Source organism: Pelodiscus sinensis, chromosome 10 (genome assembly GCF_052426305.1).
Source record: "Pelodiscus sinensis isolate ZL-2025 chromosome 10, ASM5242630v1, whole genome shotgun sequence".
Taxonomy (NCBI): Eukaryota; Metazoa; Chordata; order Testudines; family Trionychidae; genus Pelodiscus; species Pelodiscus sinensis.
In genome coordinates this window covers 6,574,788-6,594,334 of record NC_143061.1, presented here as the reverse complement: position 1 = coordinate 6,594,334, position 19,547 = coordinate 6,574,788, and the positions used below count along the sequence as shown (strand labels likewise).

Here is a 19,547-nt window from a genome sequence, read left to right as displayed (position 1 = left end):
CAGATCAGATCTTGCTTAACATCTTAATTAACGCTCTGGAAGAGGGCAGTAAACAGGCTGTCAGAGGCCTGGCCCAGGGCAGGGGATGGAAGGGAGGCAGGCCGGGGGGGGGGGGGAGGTGCTGAGAGCCACTGAACCAAACTGCAAACCGGGGCTGGGGAATTTTGGGTCGGGGGCTGCCGAGCCACCGAAGAATCAGGTGGGGGCCACACACGAGTGAGAAGCCCCTGACTGAGGAGAAAGACCCTGCCCCCGCCAGAGCCTGGGGGAGGCGGGGGGGACTAGTAGATGTTGTGTGCTCCAGCCCTGCGGGTGGGGGGCTGGGTGCCAGCATGGGCTCCCCAATGTTGAGCCTCGGGGGCCAGATCCGGCCAGCGGCCCTGAGGTTCCCCACCCCCGCTGTAAACCCTGGACGTACATGGAAACCCCTTTGATCTGGAGAGGCCGGCGAGCGGACGGGAGCGCCGCCCCCTGCGAGAGGGAGGCAAGCCTGGGGAGCAGGAGGCCTGAGGGAAGCCAGAGGGCTGGGCGCTGGCCAAAATACTCCCTGCCCGAGTGGCAGGAGCAGGGGCCCGGGAGCTGGCGGCGAGGCCGGGCCAGGAGACCCCTGAGGCCGGCTGAGCTCCTGGGGGCGGGGCACGCAGGGGTCCGGGCTGTTGGGTGCCGCTGGCGTGGGCTTTACCTGCGAGGTCGCTTCCGGCTCCTGGCTCTCGGGCTCCCACGTGAGCGTGAGTTCGGGCTTCTTCCCCACCTTCTGAAAGCGGAAGCCGGTCAGCGGCAGAGCCTGCGGAACAGACGGCACGTTGGGGACACGGGGACCGGCAGGGGGATTCTGCCCCCTCCCTCTTGGGATGGCTGCTCCCACGGGTCTGCTACGCGCTCAGCGTGCCGGTCCCCCCGCCGTGGACAAACGACAAACCGCTGAGCCACACTTCAGGGCTGCCAAGTTCTCGGGGTCCAGGACCCCCCGTGCTCTGCGAGGCAGCAGCCGGCCCACCACTCCAGCAGTGACGGGGGAAATGGAGCACGGCGGTAACCCCCCCCCCCACTGGCCATCCATCATCCGGGACGTCCCGTGTCACGCTGCCACTGCCAGCAACGCAGCCGCCCCGAATGCAGGTGCTGGCCTGCCGCAAGCCCCTTTCCAATGGCCTCCGATTTATTGTCTGATCAAAGGCGGATCACAGCGGCTGCTTCCCCATTTGAGCCCGTGCCACCGACCCCGCTTCCTTTCGCTTTTCCCAGTAAATCCGCGGCTGGCGGGTGTGGCCGCGACGCAGCCCGGCTGGGAAATGGGAAATCGCTTCGTTTAAAGGCAAATGTGCCAGGGAGGCGTCTGGCTCCCTTCGCTTCTGCTCTTGTGCTGCGTGGGGGGGGGGGGGATTCCCCAGGAAGAGCTACAGGAGACTGGCACCGAGAGGGGAGCTTCATGTCAGGGTTTGCTTTGGGACCAGGCTGCTGCTGCTGCAGAGGGCCGCGTGCCCTGTGGCTCTGAGCGCTGTGGGGGCGGATGCGGCACTCTCTGGGCGCTGTTGAGGGCTGCCTGGTCTCAGCCCTGCCCCTTCCGGGGGCCAGGCACGGGCCTGGCGAGGCTGCCGGCTCCCCTGCTGGAGGCCCTGGCGAACGTCCACCCCGCACGCCGCTGTTCCAAGCCAGCGCAGGTGGAAAAGGCGTGAACCCTGCTAGGGCGAACACCCGCCGAGCACGGGCCTTCTCGGCCTGACTCTGCCCTGCACGTGGCGGGTTCGTCTGCATGGGGCTCGTTAGCAGGGCGACTGTCCAAGCAGCTCCGTGGCTCTCTATGGTCTGTCTTCACTGCGCAGGCGCTTCCCTGTCCCCCCCAACCCCTCGGGCCTGGGTTTGGTGGCGTGTGAAGCCCTGGCTAATGGACCCATCGGGAGGGAGGGGGGAGGAGACTCGGTAGCACCCAGGGTCTGATTTAAGCCAGGCTGGAATTGCCCATTTTGCTGGGAGGTCCCAGGAGAGGCACCTGAGAGCAGACAGTCCTCCAGTGCCTTCCCACAATCCCCCTGAAAGACACAGCTGCTCTCCAGCAATTGACACGTGGGAGCGGGCAGAACCCTAGAGCGCTGCCGCACCAGGAGCCACGGGCTGTGCCCCACGCAGTCCCCCAGGCAGCGTGGGCGGGGGTGTTCACCCCGGGCAAGGCGAACCAGCCCAGCTGGGCTCCTTGCAATGACACTCACCCTCGTGGCCTTCCCCAGGTGCACTGGCGCCCGGGCAGCTCTGCTGGTGGCAGGGAGTGGCCACCCGGTACGTGGCACCTGCTCTGAGCCCGGCGCCTCGACCACACACCAGCCGTGACCACCCCGGCCAGCAGCAGGGCTCAGGGCATGGCCAGCCAAAGGGGGACCCTCGCACGTACGTTGCAGTAGATGCGTTTCTGAACTCCGAATCTCAGCACCAGGACGTCGAAGGCCTCGCTCAGGATGCCCATCACCATCGCCTCAGACTCCAGCGGGCCACACTCCTGTCAACACAAAGCACCGTCACGAGCGAGACACCCCCGAGACCGGCCGCATCTCAGCTGTCCCCTCCCGGGTGGCGCCCACAGACGCCGTAAATTGCTCTCCAATCACTATGGAGCCCAGCAGACCCCCTCCCCAGGCCAGACGGGGTGCAGCCCCCTGGGGGACCCCGAGGAGCGCTGTAGCCAACCAGGTCCAAGCACCCGAGGGAGGGACACTGAGTCCCCCTGCAGGGGAAGGCCCAGATGCCCACGTGCTCTGAGCCGCCCCAGGGCGCTGCTAGGACGCGGCGGGGAGAAACCCGCAGATCTGAAGCCAGAAGCTGCCCTTGCTCCTCGTGGGGCCCAAGAGGGTGGCCAGCCAATGGCTCCTCAGGCCAGGCAAGCTGGCGGCAGCCCCCGAGTTGCTGAGCAAGCCACGCCCCATAAGGCAGCGTCGCCTGCTGGTCAGTGCCGCGGTGTTCTGGGGAGACCGCCCCCCAGAGGACCAAAGCGGAGCTCCAGGCCCCCTCCCAGCGCCCTGTGGTCTCACCCTGACAAAGACGGCGAAGAACAGGTCGGCGCTGAGCTCCTGCACCCTCTTGGAAGCCATTTTCCGATCATTGCAGTGTTCCGCTTGCTTCTGGATGGCCTCCTTTCTCCTCCCGAGCGGGCGTCCTGCGCCTGGCACACAGCACCGGGTTAGCACCTGGTGGGAAGGGGCTGACACCCACCCCGGGGCACCAGGAGCCTGGCATGCCCTGGAGCTGTGCCCCCATGTCCCCGAGCTCCCCGCTCAATCCCCACCGTACAGGCTCACGGTAGCTACACTTGCCTGGCCCCGTGGCGCCTGCTGAGGAGCCAGGAGGGGAACACGAGAGAGCGGGGCCCAGCACTGAGGCTGGAGAACCACAGGGCTGCAGGGAGCCAATGGGCCAGGGACACTGAGCCAGCGACTTGGCTGTGCCCATGCAGCGTAGGCCAAATCCACAGCAGAACCCAGGAGTCCTGTCCCCTTCCCTCCCCAGCCGCCTCTCGGCCTGTGACTGCTAGCCCTACCGAGCGAGGCGGAGAGGAGCCGGTGCACCAGGATGTCGGCAAAGCGGCGGATGGGCGAGGTGAAGTGGGTGTAGAGCGGCACGTTCAGGGCGTAGTGGTGGAAGAGGCTCTCGTCTGCCAGGGTGCCGGCGCAGAAGTAAAGAGCCATCTGGAAAGGACAAGCCCACGGCCCGTGAGATGCAAGGGGAGGCAGGGGCACCGCTGGAAACAGCCCGGGAACCGAACAGGCTCCGCTTAGGCAAGGAAAGCCCTGGACCCTGGTGCTGGGGAGGACGAGGACCCAGACAGCAGCACAGGCAGCCCCGGACACGGCTTAGCCGGGGGATCGTCAAAGGCCTGGCTCTGCTGAGTCCTCCGGTCCCTGCTGGGTTAACGCCCCTCGGGCCCTTTCTACCACGGCACATTTTCTTCCTTGCCCCCCCGCCCCGCCCCGAGGTGGGACAGCCGCCCACGGCAAGGAAACGGCCAGTCTGGGCCCTGGGGAAGGGACGTGTCGCGACCAGAGCTTTCTGCCCGGAGGCGTTCAGTGGGCTCCCCCGGGCACAGCGCCTGCCCACTGGGAGAGGGGCGGGCCTGGGCTTTGAAACGCAGCCGGCTTTTTCCGCATGGCCCCCGGGTTGGCCGCAGCTCAGGCGCACACAGCTGCGGGGCTCAGGGCCGGGTCCCCCTTTCTGGGGCAGTCCCGGTGTGGCCGTGCCTGCAGCTCACCCAGGCTGGTCCCCAAGTGCCGGCACGGCGACCCAGCTCGCCCTCTCGTGGGCAAAGGAGGGAAGGACGCGCTTCGGAGGAACCCCTGGGCTAGCGTGCGGCACGGAAACCCTCATCCACCTGCGGCGGCAGCGGGGCGTTCTGCTACGGAGTCAGGCCAGCGGCTCCGTCCCTCTGATGGGCTACGGGGCGCCCATCTGACCTTCCTTCTCCGGGCCCTCTGCCCCGGCCAGCTGTGCCAGTCTCTTCCCAGCGGCGTCATCGCCTCCAGCCCCTCACGGTGAAACCGGCCAGCCCGGGAGCCTGCTGCACGGGGAGGCCGAGTGCCTGTCTCACGGCGGCAGGGCGCTGGGCTCAGCCACTCCTGCCTGCTCGCTGGGCGGGTCAGCGCAGTGCTGTCCCTGGGCCCCAGGACGCAGGGTGGGGGCTGCGTTCACCCCGCATGGGGCTGTGACTGGCATGTGCCGGAGAAAGCACAGAGATCTCAGCAGGGCAAAATGGGCTCAGAGCCGGGCAGGCGGGAGGGAATGGCCCCCCCTCGGGGGCAGTCTGCCACTAGGGGCTAAAAATCTTGTTTGTTAATTGGGTAAATGTTTTTTAAGTTTAACTGGTTAACTGATTACACGGGGGGGGGGGGGGGGGGAAGAGACAAGACAACCCAGCCATCAGACAGGGAACGCCCTACCTTGAATTCCCCTTCCATTAAAAGCCACGGGGGGGATCTCGGGAGCTTCTCTGCAGCAGTGTCCTGGGAGGGGTTTGCGTCCACTGGCTTGACCTCCGCCCCCCTCTGAGTGCTCATGGGGTTGCCCCGAACCCCACCAGCCGCAAGGCTGCCTGTGGCTCCCCTTGTCCTGCCCCGGACTCCCCGGCGGGCCGGAGTGCTCCCTGCAGGGCCGGCTGCAGGAGAGGAACGGGCTGCAGGCAGGGGCAGAGTGGGGGATGCGGGGCCGCCGTGATGGATTTAGCAGGAGCCGGCGTGTTCCAGGCCCATGAAGGATGCTCTCCCGACAGGATTTCCGCTGTGGCCACCGTTCCAGAGGCTGCAGCAGGACCAGAGGGGGGTCTTGCCCGAGACCCGACTACCCCGGCGGCCTGTTCCCAACCCGGGCAGCACAAGCCAAACGTTCCCCCTTCCTCCAGGAAATGGGAACCAGACTGTGCCCCTCCCTGGCCCCATCAGCCGTGGGGATTAACGGCCTCCTCCATCCTGAGCCGGGAACAGCCACCGCCTGGCTCCCGCCCGGTTCTAGCTGCGCCGTCGGAAGAACAGCTCAGGCATAAATCAAAGGGAGCTCAGAGAGCCCCTTTCCTGGCGGACAGGCCCGGGCCCGCTTCCCTCAGGCGCTCGCTGCGGCTGCCTCCCCTCTCCGGCAGGCTGGGAATACAGCCCTTCAGCGCTCTTAAAGGGACAGGCCCGGAGGGTTGAGTCCGAGGGGCCGCTCCGTTGTCCCATTCGACGCCAAGCTGAAGCCGTCAGAGCTCCATGGGCTGCGGTTCCCAGCCTGGCCACTTTACCAGCCACTGAAAGAGCCTGAACGTCCCATTGGAGCAGGCCAGAGGCACAGGCGTGCGCCCGGCTCTAGGGAAACCAACAGGTTGGGACCCAAATAGGGGTCGCCATTACGTTTTAAAGGGTCGCCAAGTGTCTCCCCCCCCCGTGTTTGAATTGCCCTGGGTCTCCAAGTCTTCCTGAATTGTCAAAATGGGTCCCCGTCTGGAAAAGGCTGGAACCGCTGCTCTAGGGAGACAGGCCAGGCTAGGTCTCCTGTGGCCTAGGGCGCTGAGATTCGGGGGGGGCCCTGGATGTGAGTCTTTTTCGTAATGTAAAGCAAAACGATCCCAGCGCTGACATGGCGGCCGCTAACACGGCTCTGAACTTGCCTGGTTGCAGGAGGGGGTTCCGACCTGGGTTGGGGGCAGGAGTGTGAGGAGAAGGCGGGAGGTGCTAACCAGACAGTTCCTGGCAAGGCTCAGGTAATGCTGCTGCTCCTGGAAGTGGCCAGCTGCTGGCACGTCGCTGCTCAGCTCCCTGCAGTGCCCATGCCCGCAAGCCCACCCATGCCGGGGCGGCAGAGACTTGCCAGCAGCTGGCTGTGAGCCGCGTGGGGCCATAGCACGCAGGCAACCTGCCTGAGCCCTGCTGGACTTCTAGCGGCCTGGAAACCGCAGTTGTCTGGGAGAACCGATGTTTATAATTACGCAGTTCATTTTGCAGGGCCCCCTTAGTCCGGGAATTAGTCTGGCCCCGGGAGTAAGAGAGCAGGCAGGTGCACAGCAAAGTTCCCTCTAATCTTTTCCAGCCACGTGCGGAATAAATTGCGTTCTGTGCACTGAGGCAGGTGCCAATGTGCACCACCAGTAGACACGTAAGCCCAGCTGCAGGCACTCTGCTAATCAGCCTGGCTCTGAACGGCGCGCTGCTAGCGGCACTGGACCGGCACAGATCACGGCAGGACAAGCTCCCACCACGGCTCTTCAGTGGCGATTCGGAGGGTGAAAGGGGAGGTCGGCCTCCCTGGCACCTTGCCACTGGCTTCTGCCGGTGGGGACAGGCTGCTATGGGGCAGGTCTGGCTCCCAGCTTCCCGCTGCAGTGACAGATGGCGTGTGCCATTGCCAGCCGGCAGGGCCAGCGCAGTTCGCTCAGAGCGAGCCATGTGCGGTGGGGCGACCCCCTTCGAACTCCTGGTACACGGATGGCTCCATAGCCCTGCCGGCCTCAGCCCTGCCTTTTACCCCCTCACTGCCGAACACCCCAGGGAGTCCGGGCCTGGGGCACTTTGTGCTCACAAGGCCTCTCGGGCAGCGTCCCTCTACCGGCATCTCATCTCCAGCCCCTCCGGAGAGACTCACCATGCAGGAGGGGGGCATGTACCTCAGGGGCTCGAGGAGGCGCGTTCCCCTCTTGCCACGACTCAGGGGCAGGCAGCAAGTGCCAGAGAATCGGGATTTCCTGAAGCAACTTGGGCCGGGGGCGCAGGGCGTTGGTTTCGCAAAAGCAGGGCTGGTTCGGACCCCGGGTCCAATTACTCAAATCTCCCTGTTTGGGCCACTTGACCACGTGGCTCTCGGCCGACCTCCAGTTACCGCAGGCCCAGGCTGGTCTGCCGGGCGCCTTACAAATGAGGAAGGCAGGGCCACTCGACTCTGGAAGGCCCAGGGGCCACAATGATACTCACCGCACATGCCGAGGGCTGCAATTTAAGCGTGGTTGCATAGACATGCAAATATATGCAAATATATGCAAATAGCTTATTTCACACTGACAGGCACGAATACAAAGATTGAGCCGCGGCGACGGACCCAAACGTGGCCAGTGTGAGCCAGTCAGCACCTCCCAGGCTCTGCCCACGAGGCTAAGCAGCTGGCGCTCCCGGCACCTCCTCCCTGGGGGCTAGAAACACCGACACCCTGCACCGACTGTTCCGCCAGCGTCTTTCAATGCTCACCCCGCCTGAAGACGCCTGGCCGGTGTGCAGTGTGTGCCCAGTGGCGGCCACGTTGAAAGGATCCCACCTGTGGGCCGCGTGTTGAGCCCTGTGTAAACCCAAACCGCACCGCGGGCCCCAAACAAACAGGCTGCGGGCTGCATGCGGCCCAAGGGCCTGTGTTGAGTAGTCCCGGAGTAAGGTGTCGGTTCCTGCCTCAGAGAGCCTAGCACCTCACCAGCTAGAACCCTCACCGGCTAAGGGGAGGGGACAGGTGCGCCACCCACGCCAAGCGGCCGAGGTGGGGCTCAGAGAGTGACTTTTGGGGGGGCCACAATTTATGCAGAGCTCTCCCCATCAGCGGCCATCCCACCCCCCTGGAATCCTGCCCTTCCTGGGGGCGAGCGCTGGGCGCCCACTCAGGCGTCGTTACTGCTCCGAGAGCTTCCAGAGGTTCCACTGTGAGACACGGCTAGATCAACCTGCGCCCAGCGCTGGCCCTGCTTTTCCCAGCAGCCTCTTTGGCGGGAACGTCGCTGGGTCGGGCAGCTGCTGTTATTACATGTGCCGGCTTTTATTTTTACATCTGCAAAACACCCGCCCTCTGGGCTGGAAGAACAACAGAGACGTAGGCCGCGCGGCGCGGAGAAGCCCCTGACATCTGGGGGGTTGCGGCGGGGTTATGCCGGAATGGCGATTGAATGAACCCCGTGGAAAAATAAGAGCGAGAGATTCAAAACAACGGGAGTCGCCCGCTCCTATTACAAAGCTGAAACGCTGCCCTGGGACTGATGGTTCAGGCAGCTGCCTCCTCCGGCTCTCCAGCTCGTGCTGAGCTGAAATGCACTGAGCCGGGCAAGTAAACAGAGTAGGTTAAAAAAAGCAGCATGGGTCTAGCCTTCGGATGAGACCCAAGCGCTTGGGTAGGAGCGCCCGCCGCTGCCAATTTCCACACCCCGGGACTGAACGATTTCTGATGTACTCGGCGGAGCACGGCCTCCGTGACTCAATTAGCCCAGCTAGCTCCCCAGCGGCTAACGCGCTGCAGGCCACACGGGAGAGGCGCGTCGTCCCATGCTCCCCCTCCGGCCTTATGCTGAACAGAGACTCCGGGGGGGATTTTAGGGAGCGGAGAAAGATCGTGCCAGCTCTAGGTGGAGCATGGGAAAGGCTCATCCCGAGGCCCCTGTAACTCTGCCGCACGGCAGCTGTGTCACAGGACAGAGGCCAGATCGCCTGGTGCCCTTCGGCTCCCCCAAGCCAAGGCCGGCTGCTGGCAGGGCTCTGGTCTTAGAGGAAGCCCCAAGGAGCTGGAGGAAGTGGTTCGGGGGTGGGGGTGGTGTTAATTCCCCTCCCCCCATTGCTCAGCACAGCGCTGGGGGCATAGCCCCTTTCAAACCAGACGGAACCCCAGAGTCCTCATTGCGACTCCACGCAGCACTGGCGCCAGGAGGGATGGGGCAGCCGCACTGCCACGGCCAGTCCCAGTCTGGGGCTTGCCCATCCTGCCTCCAGAAGCCACAGGCGGCTCTGGGATCCTGCTCTACCTCCTGCTGCAAGGAGCTGCAGCGCCCCGCGGCGGCGGCATTCCCACGGGGGCGGAAGTGAGCCTTGGAGACGAGCGGGCAAAGTGGCTCCCTGACCCCGAGGCCGCGGCGAGGACACGGGGATGAACGGGGCGGCCCCGTGCGCCTGTCACTTGCACGGCCGTGGTGCGGGCCGATCCTGGCACAAGGCAGGGCAGGGTTCTCTCAACAGAGGCGAATGGCACGGAGCACGACACTAGAGCAGCCGCGGCTGACACACGGCCGCTTGGTTCTTATGGACAGCGTCAATCCCCGAGTGACGGAGCCCCTGAAAAGCGAGATGTTCTGCTCCTCCATCTGTTCCAAGCTGCCCGGCACACCAGCCCCCGAGCGCCCAGTGACAGGCATAAGGAGCGTCTCCCCCCACCCGAAAGGCGTCCGTCTGAGCAAGGGGCACAGGGCGCGGGCCACAGACCCATGCCCGGCAGGACCATGGGTTAGTGGGTTGCTGGTGCTTTTGGCTGACTTACCCACCGCTAATCTCTGCCACACAGGCCTCAGGGCGGAGAGCGCAACTGGACAGGGGGAAGCAGCCGTTCAGGCCTGCCTGGCACCAACGTGGTCACGTAGCGGAGTCCTGGTGACCCATTGGTAGCCCAGCGCCGAACCAGGAGCCATCCAGAGCCTTGCGGGGTTTCACTCAGCGGCTGGGGGCACAGGTGGACAGAGCACGTGTGGAGAGATGAGAATGGGGACGGGCTAGGAGACCTGGAGACTTTTCCGGGGCCATATTCTCGGCTCTGCTGTGGCTGCGTTCCGGCTGGAGGTGCCAACGGAGGAGAATCTGCCCGCCAGCCAGCTTCCTGCACCGTCCTCTGGTACAGGGCGTGCCAGAGAGGAACTCCGCTTCAGGCGTTCTCCGCTGGCGAAAAGCACAAGTTAGGGGAGCTCCTCAGTGCTCTAGCTGACACGGAGGCCAGGAGGGGAGAGGTGTGTGACTAGCAGCCGGAGGTCCCTGCTTTGAGATAAGCAGAGCTTGGCAGCACAGGGCCCTTCCCTCCATCTTCAGGCTACTTGTGAGAGGACCGCAGAGCTTCTCGCTGGTGGGAAAAGGGCCTTTCGGGGCTCACCTATTGGAAAGACAATAAGTGTCACAGGCTGGCGTTCCCCTAAATGTCACCCCGTGACCCAGGAGAGCCCTGCAGACAGGCAGCCTGTGGGTGTCGATGTCAGACGGCACTCACTCGGCACCCGGGGAAAGCAGGGATTGTGGGGTTTTCACTGGGTCGCCTGAATCCCTGGCAGGCCCAGTCACGTGGGGAGAACTTAGACATGTTCCTTTTCCAGCGAGAATCGAGGGACACACACGCTCCATTGAACACAGGCCTGGCTTGTGCAGGCATCTGACCAAAGCCGTGTCTCTAAGCAACGCAGGGACTTAGCCACGGCCCGTGACATTACAAAGCTGCTTTCTCTGTTCATTTGCCACATTCCTGAGCTCAGGACGTGGCACGGCCAGCGGGATGCCTCTGGCGTCTCCAGCTCTGCCTGTACGAGGTCCGGGTTCCTGACCCGCATGGCACTGCAGGTGTTACGCTGGCCCGAGACCTCCTGAACTGAGTCCCAGCATGGAGATATTTCTGCATCCGTAGCAAGACGGGGACTTTTTAGCCCACATTAGTGAGGCCTGAGAGTCCAAGGGCAGCTGGTCTGATGTAAACATGTGGACCCGGCTTGCACCACGTTCAGCTACCGCAGCTGCTCTTCGTGGTGCTCGACCCCAGCTGCACCAGGGTGGTGGACCTGCTCCAAATGCTAGACCTTGGTCTTCTGCCGTGAGGGTGCGGGCTGGGCCTTGGAAGCCTTGAGGGGTGGGGCTGGAATTCTGTGGCTTCTCCACAAGCCAGGCGGCAGCGAACGCTTCTTGACCAGCCTGGATTCCACCGCGTGGAGCAGCATGTCCAAGATCCAGCTGACAGCTTAGCAGGATAGCGTCGGGGGGAGAATACATCCCCGCTGCAGGCCGGGGGACGGACAGAAACGCAGCACAAGCCATGAGCCCAGGGCTCTCTCACGTTGCTCCAAAGATCGGGCATTGGATCGAGGAAAACAACGGGGGCGCCGACTCCTTTCAGCGCGAGCCCCAGTGCAGGCTCAAAAGCCACTCGTGAGGCAGGCAACAAAAGTCTCAGTGCTGCTCAGCTGGGAGCGGTAGCGTAAGGGAAGCGCTGGCTAGCAACCCCCCCCAGTGAAACCCCATGGCTGGAGAGAAGTCAGTTCAGGAGCATTCGCAGCATCCTACCAAACAGGACAGAGTGAAGGGGCCCGCCAGCAGGGAGATCTGCCTGCGGTTGCTGCACTTGGTGCGAGATCCTCGGGCCTTGAGCAGACACACTCCGATGCCGCCTTCCCACGGCTGCCCCCCCTTGCAGAGAGCAGTTGGTGCAGGCCGCAGGCAGACGTCCCCTGGCCTTTCAGACGTCCTCGAGCAAGAGGATCAGACGCCGTGGGGCAAGAGCTAGGCCTGGAAGGATCGTCTTAGGGCAAGTCACGGACAATGCCAGCGTGATCCTGGCAAACATCGCTACTTGCAGATTAATCTACTGGGATACGAGCAAACTGAAACGGTCTTGCCTCTGGGTGACGCTGGGCTCCTTCCATTCAGGGGAGGGGAGAATCGGTTTGCTCAAGGCAGGTGCGCGCGAGCATACACTGCGCATACCCCCATGCAGGCACGACCTGCAAAAGCCACTCGTAAAACCGGCCTGGTGGGTTTCCACGAAGGGGTGTGGGATGGTGGAATTGGCGACTCCCTAGCAATGCTCCATTTTCAAGTTCAAAGATGGTTTTGCAAAGAGTAAACTCCCCTGGGGAGCCCAAGTCTAGCTGGACTGCATCTGGGTCCGGCACCGTTAGCAGGAACGAAGGGTCTACCCAGAAGAGAAGGCACCAGTCCTGCTGGCGATACGCTAGCCAGAACAGAACCCCCCTCTCCCCGGTGGGGTTGGCTCTACAGGGCTGAGCTGTGAACTTATTTTTGCCCGTGAAGGCAGCAAGATGCACACAGAACAAGCCTAGGGAGCCAGCTTCTTGGGCAATTCTGGAGACATTTTTCTGACCACGGCTACACTGCTGAAGAGAGCCACGCTTCTGAGGCAGGGCTAGCTTCCTTCTGACATCACATCCGGCTGGAGTTCGCCGTGAAGCCCCTTTCCTTCCACAAGCTCTCCTGGAGCCACGAACGCCTGCTAGCTGGAGAGGTCTCTCCTTCCTGGCCAGCCCTTCCAAACAGCCGCCACTACAGTGGTCTCCTTCGCAGTGATGTAAGGCACAGGGCCCCTCTGTTCAGAAATCCGAATTCTTGGACGTTTCATCAGAACAGAGAGGGCTCGCCCATACCGGGGGCTTGTCGGAGGGTTGCGGGCATTTTACGGACAACCACACTTGCACCATTTCAGCCCTTACCCTGGCCATATCCCTTGCAGCTACCTGCAGGTATTTAAATAAAAAGATACTCAGAGGACAGAGCAAAGAGTCTCAAACTGGCACTGAACAGTGGCACAGCCCTAAGAAGAATCTGCTGCAAGTTGAGCTGCAAACATGCTCACGCCCTGCTTTGCTTGAGCTCAGTAGCTATGCAACTGCGCCTGTTCTCACGCAACTGCGCCTGTTCTCACGCAACTGCGCCTGTTCTCACGCAACTGTTCTCACGCAACTGCGCCTGTTCTCACGCAACTGTTCTCACGCAACTGCGCCTGTTCTCACGCAACTGTTCTCACGCAACTGCGCCTGTTCTTACGCAACTGCGCCTGTTCTCACGCAACTGTTCTCACGCAACTGCGCCTGTTCTCACGCAACTGTTCTCACGCAACTGCGCCTGTTCTCACGCAACTGTTCTCACGCAACTGCGCCTGTTCTTACGCAACTGCGCCTGTTCTCACGCAACTGTTCTCACGCAACTGCGCCTGTTCTCACGCAACTGTTCTCACGCAACTGCGCCTGTTCTCACGCAACTGCGCCTGTTCTCACTCCCGCTGCAACGGCTGGGCTTGCACAGGAATTACCATGTGCTTTGTGCTAATTGCCATCGTCAGTGCCTCCCCGGCTCCATTTGCAAACAAGCATGAAGCCACTAAAGTACAGCAGGACTTCGGGCAGCCGCTAATGAGGAAATGGAGCAAATTAACTAATTAGAAGAGAGAGAGTCAAATGAGTAACGTCAGGCAGATGATGCATTCCCCGGTGATAAACAGTTGGTGGCAGAGAGGCCTTCTCCCGGCAGGCGGGCTGCGCTCTCAGAACCGGCCTCCCCTCACGCTGCGGCGAGTGAACACGGCCCACGTGTCACCAAAACGACTGTTTTCTTTTCATTAATTCTGTGCCAACCAACTGCACCAGATTAGCTTTTCCTGGGACACACGGGGCGCCACGAGGCAGCCGGCACAGCGAGCCCCCTTCCTGCCAGGTCTCCCACCTGGGCCTAAGAGACCATCTCTACAGAGGACTGGGTCTCCGTGGCCCACTCAGGCCAGGGCACCTCTGCTTGCATGGGCAGGTCAATGCTGGGTTTTGACGGGAAGACTGAAGAGCTGTTGGGGGGCTGACTGCGGCAGCCGGGACACCTCAGGTACAAATCAGGCCATCGGCATCTTTGGGGCTGTCCAAGTTGCAGTGACTGTGCTTAGCTTCATCTCCCTCCCCCCGTGCAGCAGCCGGCCGGAGGAGCGCAGAGGGGGCATTTCAGGAGAGGGGAAGGACCAGCAGGCGGCGGCTGGTCGCCCAGGGATAAGCACATTGTGACCTGGCGGCTCTTACCTGCATTGGCCTGGAGAACATGCTGGTCAGCACTTCTTTCCTGGCCTCCGCGTAGCTGTCTGCACCAAACACTTCATTCAGGCTTTTCTGGGAGGAGAGAAGGGGGGGAGACAAACGGATGAGAGGCTGTGGGGGAGAGCCGACAAGTCCTGCTCTTTGCTGCTCTCGGATCTCAGAAAGCGCAGCCACTTTGCAACAAAACTCTCTCTTCTCTGCTCACAGCCATCGCTTGGGAGCTTGGCACCGAAACCTCACGGAATATTTCCCCTCCACACCCACAGCCTGGCTTGTAACAGCAGGGCCTTCCCGGCCCCGGCAGCCAGCCTGGTGCTCTCAGCCTGCTCAGCTAGGGCAGGGCTGCTTGAAATCACTAGGCTGCAGACAGGTTTTATATACTGCGGTCACTTCTGATGCTGCTCAGCATCCTCCCTCCAAAGGCAGCAGCCACGGGGGGCAGAGAACCCAAGAGACTAATCTCCAACTGTGTAGAGGGAAGGACTTTTAACCTCTCCCATCAGCACCCTCCTCAGCAGCCACGTGTACTGCCCTGCCCCGGCTCAGCGCGCCAGCAGAGGTCTGAGGGGTGCATCCATCTGAAGGGGCCACTGTCCTAGGCCAGCGACAAGTGGCGCTGCCTCGCCCTCTTTGGAAAGGCCCCACATGCCCACAGCCCGGCCGAGGGGCACTGGGCCAGGCCCAGAGGGGGCGCAGGCCACACCTAGCGGAGCAGCACGAGGGAGGCGGACCCAGACTGCATTCATGGGATCACCGGCGGTCTCAGGGCAGTGAAAAGGAAATCCTGGATTCCCGGCTTCGCTCTCCAGCGGAGGTTATGCGTCGTGGCCTGGACTACAGAGCGTGCTCATCTGCGGAACAGTCTGATCCCCGGCCTTGCAGATACCGGGCAGTGACTGCCCAGCTTTGGTTTCCAGACCCACCCCTGAAACTTCTTCCTCCTCTGCAGAAACTGCTGGTGAGAACAGAGCGAGCCAGCTGCCTGACCGCCCAACACGCGGCACAGCCCCCTCAGAGGCCTCTCTGCTGCCCTGGCTTTTCCTTCCCCTCCCCGCAGAGCATGCAGTATTACAGGCCCCGCAGGGTGTCATGCCTGCAAGCGGGGGCTTTGGTCCAGATGGAATCATTGCTACCCATCAGGACAGGACTGGGGCTCTGAGGGTCGCCGCCGTCCTAGGTGCCGACAGCGCACCCATCGGCACGGTACGCAGGCCACCGGCACAACTAAGCTTCGGGCAGAAGTCATTCCTAACAGCCCCGACTCTTTTGCCTCCCTCACTGCAGCCATCGCTCCTCCCCATCCCCTACAGCTCCAGCACTGCACTTCCCTAGGCTGTCGTGCAAAGGTTTTCTGTCTCCGAGGGGTTCCGAATGCGATGTGCACACATCAGTGACTCTGCAACGCCCCCAGTGGGAGAGCACCGATCACAGGCTACCCACTCCTGGGTGGAGCACCTCACAATCTTTACAGCGTCTATCGGCCGGGCAGGGCTGGCTCCGCGTGGTACAGATGGGGAACGGGGGACACAGAGATTGGTGACTTGCCCAAGGCAACCCAGGAAGTCTGTGGCAAATTGGGAAGTAACCCCGTCTCCTATGTCCCTGCCTAGAGTCCTAACCATTGGGCCACCCTCCCTCTTACACCTGCTGCAAAGGACGTGACTGAGCTGAGATCAGACTGATGCAGGCTGTGGAAGTCAGGAGGCAGGACTGCCATTTCGCTGCTCTAACCACTACACCACACTTCTGGAGGAAGGGGGGTAGCACACATTGGCTGGCGCCGCCTGCTGGTTACATGTAGAACTCGACCTGCTCTGTGCAGCCACAGCACGACTAGAGGTAACTCTCGGATGGGTGAGACGTTCAGCTGCAGCCTGGGGGGACATGAAGCCCTGGCAAACCCTGGGTCTATGCTAATGGAGAGGGAGGCAGGGTGTGAGGCATCGGACACTGTCTGCCAGGGTCCACCCACTCCCCGCCTCTTTTCCACAAGCCTTATCGGGTAACGCTCTAGACTGCGCATCTCCCTCCTCCGCCTTGCCAGCAAACGACTTAGCAGCCGGCTCAGCTCTGGCTCACACCAGGTCCGGGACCTACCCCTGCCGTGGCTCTGCATTAGAAGTGTATTAGGAGCCAGGTGGGCATTCAGCCCGGCTCAGTTCTGCTTCATGCAGGGTCCGGGAGCTCAGACCTGCCCCCCTCCCCTCCCAAACGGGGGCTGCTGCCACCCCGCAACTGATGCCTCTTTATCAGAGGCAACAGCACAGGGCGACAGGCAGCCGGTCTGTGAGGGGAGCTGGTTTTAAATTGGCTCCCCTTGTGGACCAGTTCCCACCTGGCACCCCGCGCTACTGCCGGCCCCGCCCCCAGGGACTATAGACTAGTCAACTAACCAATAAGAATTCATGAGGTTACTCGACTATTCAGTTCACCGATACTTAACAACCCGACTTCTGGCCAGCCACTAACTCTCTATGTGCTCACAAGCAGCTCTGGGCCGGGACCTGCCCAGCCGTCCAATGGGGAGACCCTCACTTTCCGGACAAGGGGCCGCGGGGCTTGGCCAGCTACCGAGTGGGTGTGGTGAGGAGGCGGGAAGGGCTGGGCAGTTTTTAGGATGGTCTTTCCCGGCCCTCCCCAGTTGGTTTGAGACAGGAGGGCATCACCAGCCTTTTCTGAGAGGCTGGCTCTAGTGCCAGGGTGGGGAACCTCAGGCCTGGCCCCCGGCTTCCTTGGATCTGGCCTCCGACGCTCAGGGCCCCCCCAGCACGGGGGAGCCCCCCGCTGCCCCACCACAGGGCTGGAGCACAGACAATCTACTAGGCTGGCCCCCCTGGGCTCTGGTGTGGGAGAGGATCGTGGGGGGTGTCTCTCTCAATGAGGGTCTTTTTGCTTCTCACTTGTGTGCGGCCCCTGACTGATGTCTCTGTGGGTCGGTGGCCCCCACCCCTGCTGTAGGGGACATCATAAGGAGCAGAGAGACCTGCCCAGTGGTGGGCAGCCTGCGCCCCGAGGGCCGCCTGTGGCCCTTTGGACTCTGTTCCCTGCTGCCACACACAGGCTCGTCAGATTCCGCTGGTTTGCGTCGGCGGGGTATTTTCCCCACCGGTATTACAAAAGCGACACTCGCTTCAAGCCAGGGCACGTGAGTGGGGTGCCTGCTGGTTGCACACAGCACAGAGCCGGGCACTCCCTCTGCACCCCAAGGGCTGCTGCGAGCCAGTCGGCACCCCCTGCAAATTCTAGGCAGGCAGGCGCACTTAGCAGCAGCTCCTCTCCCGGGAGACCCTCTTGCTTACGACAATCTGAGCGGGAGGAGGCCACTCACTAGCCTAAGGCTGCCCCTCACCGGACCTGCCCCGGGCTGACGATGGGCAGGGGGGTTGGGTCGAGGGAATGCCTGTGCACCTGGAAAAGAACACACATGGCAATGCATGCCCTGTTCGCTATGCCCAGCGCATGCCTACAAAGGCGCCCCTCTTCTCCAGGCTCCCTTGCAAGCTCCCTCGGCCAGTTCCACGCAGGGCCCCTGCTCCACTTCCATGGCTGTCAGCCAGCTGCAGCACTGCGCAGAAGCCAGGGCAGAGCACCCAGGGACTGGGAAGCAGGGAGCGTTCCACAATGGCTGGGGGAGACAGTCTCAGGCACCCCAGGGGGCTTCACCCTGTAGCCGTTCTCCTTTGGCGCAGGCCCCGGCTGTGGTCTCCACTCACATGCAGGGCCCCGGCACTGCTGAAATCTATCGCCAGCCCCATCTGGTCACAGAACTCCACGAGGTCGTTCAGCATCTTGGTCTGCGGCGGCGGGTGGCGGCGCAGCAAAGCCAGCTGTGGGAAGGAGCGGTAGATCTGATGGGCGACCGCCATGTTCGCTAGCAGCATGAATTCTTCCACCAGCCTGCAGCAGGAAGAAGAGGCATCCTGAGCGTTAAAGCAGGAGAAGCCTGAGGGCACGAAGCGCCAACCTTCGTCAACAGGCATCCCGGCTTGTACTCAGCGCCGGGGGCTAGAGCAGCGGGGGAGCAGTGAGTAGCAGCGGCTAACGAGGCTGATTAGGCCTGAGACACCAGCAAACCTCCCCAAATCCTCTCTCCAGCTAAGGTGCCTGCTGCAGACTCAAAAGGGGCCATCCAAGTGGGGCAGATGCCCGCAATAACCCGACCACTCAAATCCCACTACAGGCCATTGGCTCTCCTGAAACATTTGACAAGACGAGCAAAGGCAGTGGGAGAGACAGCAGGGGAGACAGATAGCTGTTGCTCTGAGCCAGAGGAAACACATGTCAGTCTCCCACCCCGAGAACCACGTGTGTGGTCGGCACGGCTACAGGCGTCTCAGGCGAATTCCCACACTACGACTCTGCCCTGCACAAGCGCCGAGGACATGGCTGGACAGGCAGGCAGATAGCAAAGAAAGCAAAGCAGCGTTTCCAAGTGCGGGGCTGCATGGACGCTAAAGCCAGCTTTGTGGCTAATTGTGTCTGTTAGCTGGGATGCTCACGGAGACCAGCCTAAGGCAGCCTCTTACTCTCCTGAAAACACGGCCACGGGGACACATTGCAAGCCACAGCGCTAATGGTGATTCTAACGGCGTCACGGGTTCCACGCGCCTCGCTGCAGTGCTGGGTCGCAGGAGACGTACTTACCCGGGCTTGGAAAAACAGCAAAATGTGTTTAATTGGGCTTCCCACCCTTTGCTCCACATATTCTCAAGTTAGATTACCTGCCAAAACCCATCCTAGAGCTGTAAAAGCAACATCGCCCTCTCAGCCTGGCATATGCATATGGCCACCAATTATGCTGGCATAGGAGCGTGGTTCGTGCATGCCAAGTGGCCGCAGCAGAGCAAGCTGGCGATGTCCTTTGTGATGGAGCCTAAATGCCTTTGTGGCAGAGTCCCAGGACTAGGCACAGGACTTTGCTGTACTAAGCAACTAGTTGACTACCCGATAAGCAACTAGTCGCTTACCCTTATCGACTTATCGAGTAGTCAATGGAAATTCCATCAACTACTCGATTGGGTGATTAATCAAAAGAAAACGATAATGGAGACCACTGGGACGTTTTCCTGTGGCTACTGAGGCTAGCGAGCACCTACACCGTATTCCTGGGGTATACGGCAATAACAATCCAGCACCCAAAAGAGAAAGGCAATAATTAAAAACAAACCCTGAGGAGGAATAAACAAGTAACGGTGATAATCAGCAGTGAAAACGCTCATCTGGAACGGCTCCCAGCTCCTACCAGGACCAGCGCCATGGCCTCTCCTTTGGGTTCGTGGAGTTAACAGGCTGCCATCCAGACTTCCGCACACACAGGCTGCAGAAGGGGCACTATTCCCAAAAGGCCAACAGCTTCCTTAGGGAGCCAGGTTTGAAAAGGAGGCTGGGGGTAAACAGGGAAAACCTGCTGGGATAGGGTCCCCAAGAAACGACTAGCACGGTAGGCAGCAAATGCTAATGCTGAGCCAGCTGGGGTTTTATTTTAGGTGATCAAGGTTACTTGCAAGCTCTGGCAGAAGTGACAAGT

The 19,547-nt window shown here is 61.8% G+C and overlaps 1 protein-coding gene across 2 annotated transcripts in view; it reads right to left on the bottom strand.

Moving 5' to 3' along the window:
* Positions 1-19,547, bottom strand: part of DIS3L2 (DIS3 like 3'-5' exoribonuclease 2) — a 264,327-nt gene that overhangs the window by 3,917 nt on the left and 240,863 nt on the right. For both annotated transcript variants that reach the window (XM_075938150.2, XM_075938149.2), the window contains 6 exons: positions 17,734-17,917; positions 14,006-14,092; positions 3,527-3,674; positions 3,021-3,151; positions 2,387-2,491; positions 683-784 (listed from right to left, as the gene is read on the bottom strand). In XM_075938150.2, coding sequence (XP_075794265.2) covers positions 683-784; positions 2,387-2,491; positions 3,021-3,151; positions 3,527-3,674; positions 14,006-14,092; positions 17,734-17,917 — 757 coding nt within the window. The remainder of the gene's footprint in view (positions 1-682; positions 785-2,386; positions 2,492-3,020; positions 3,152-3,526; positions 3,675-14,005; positions 14,093-17,733; positions 17,918-19,547) is intronic.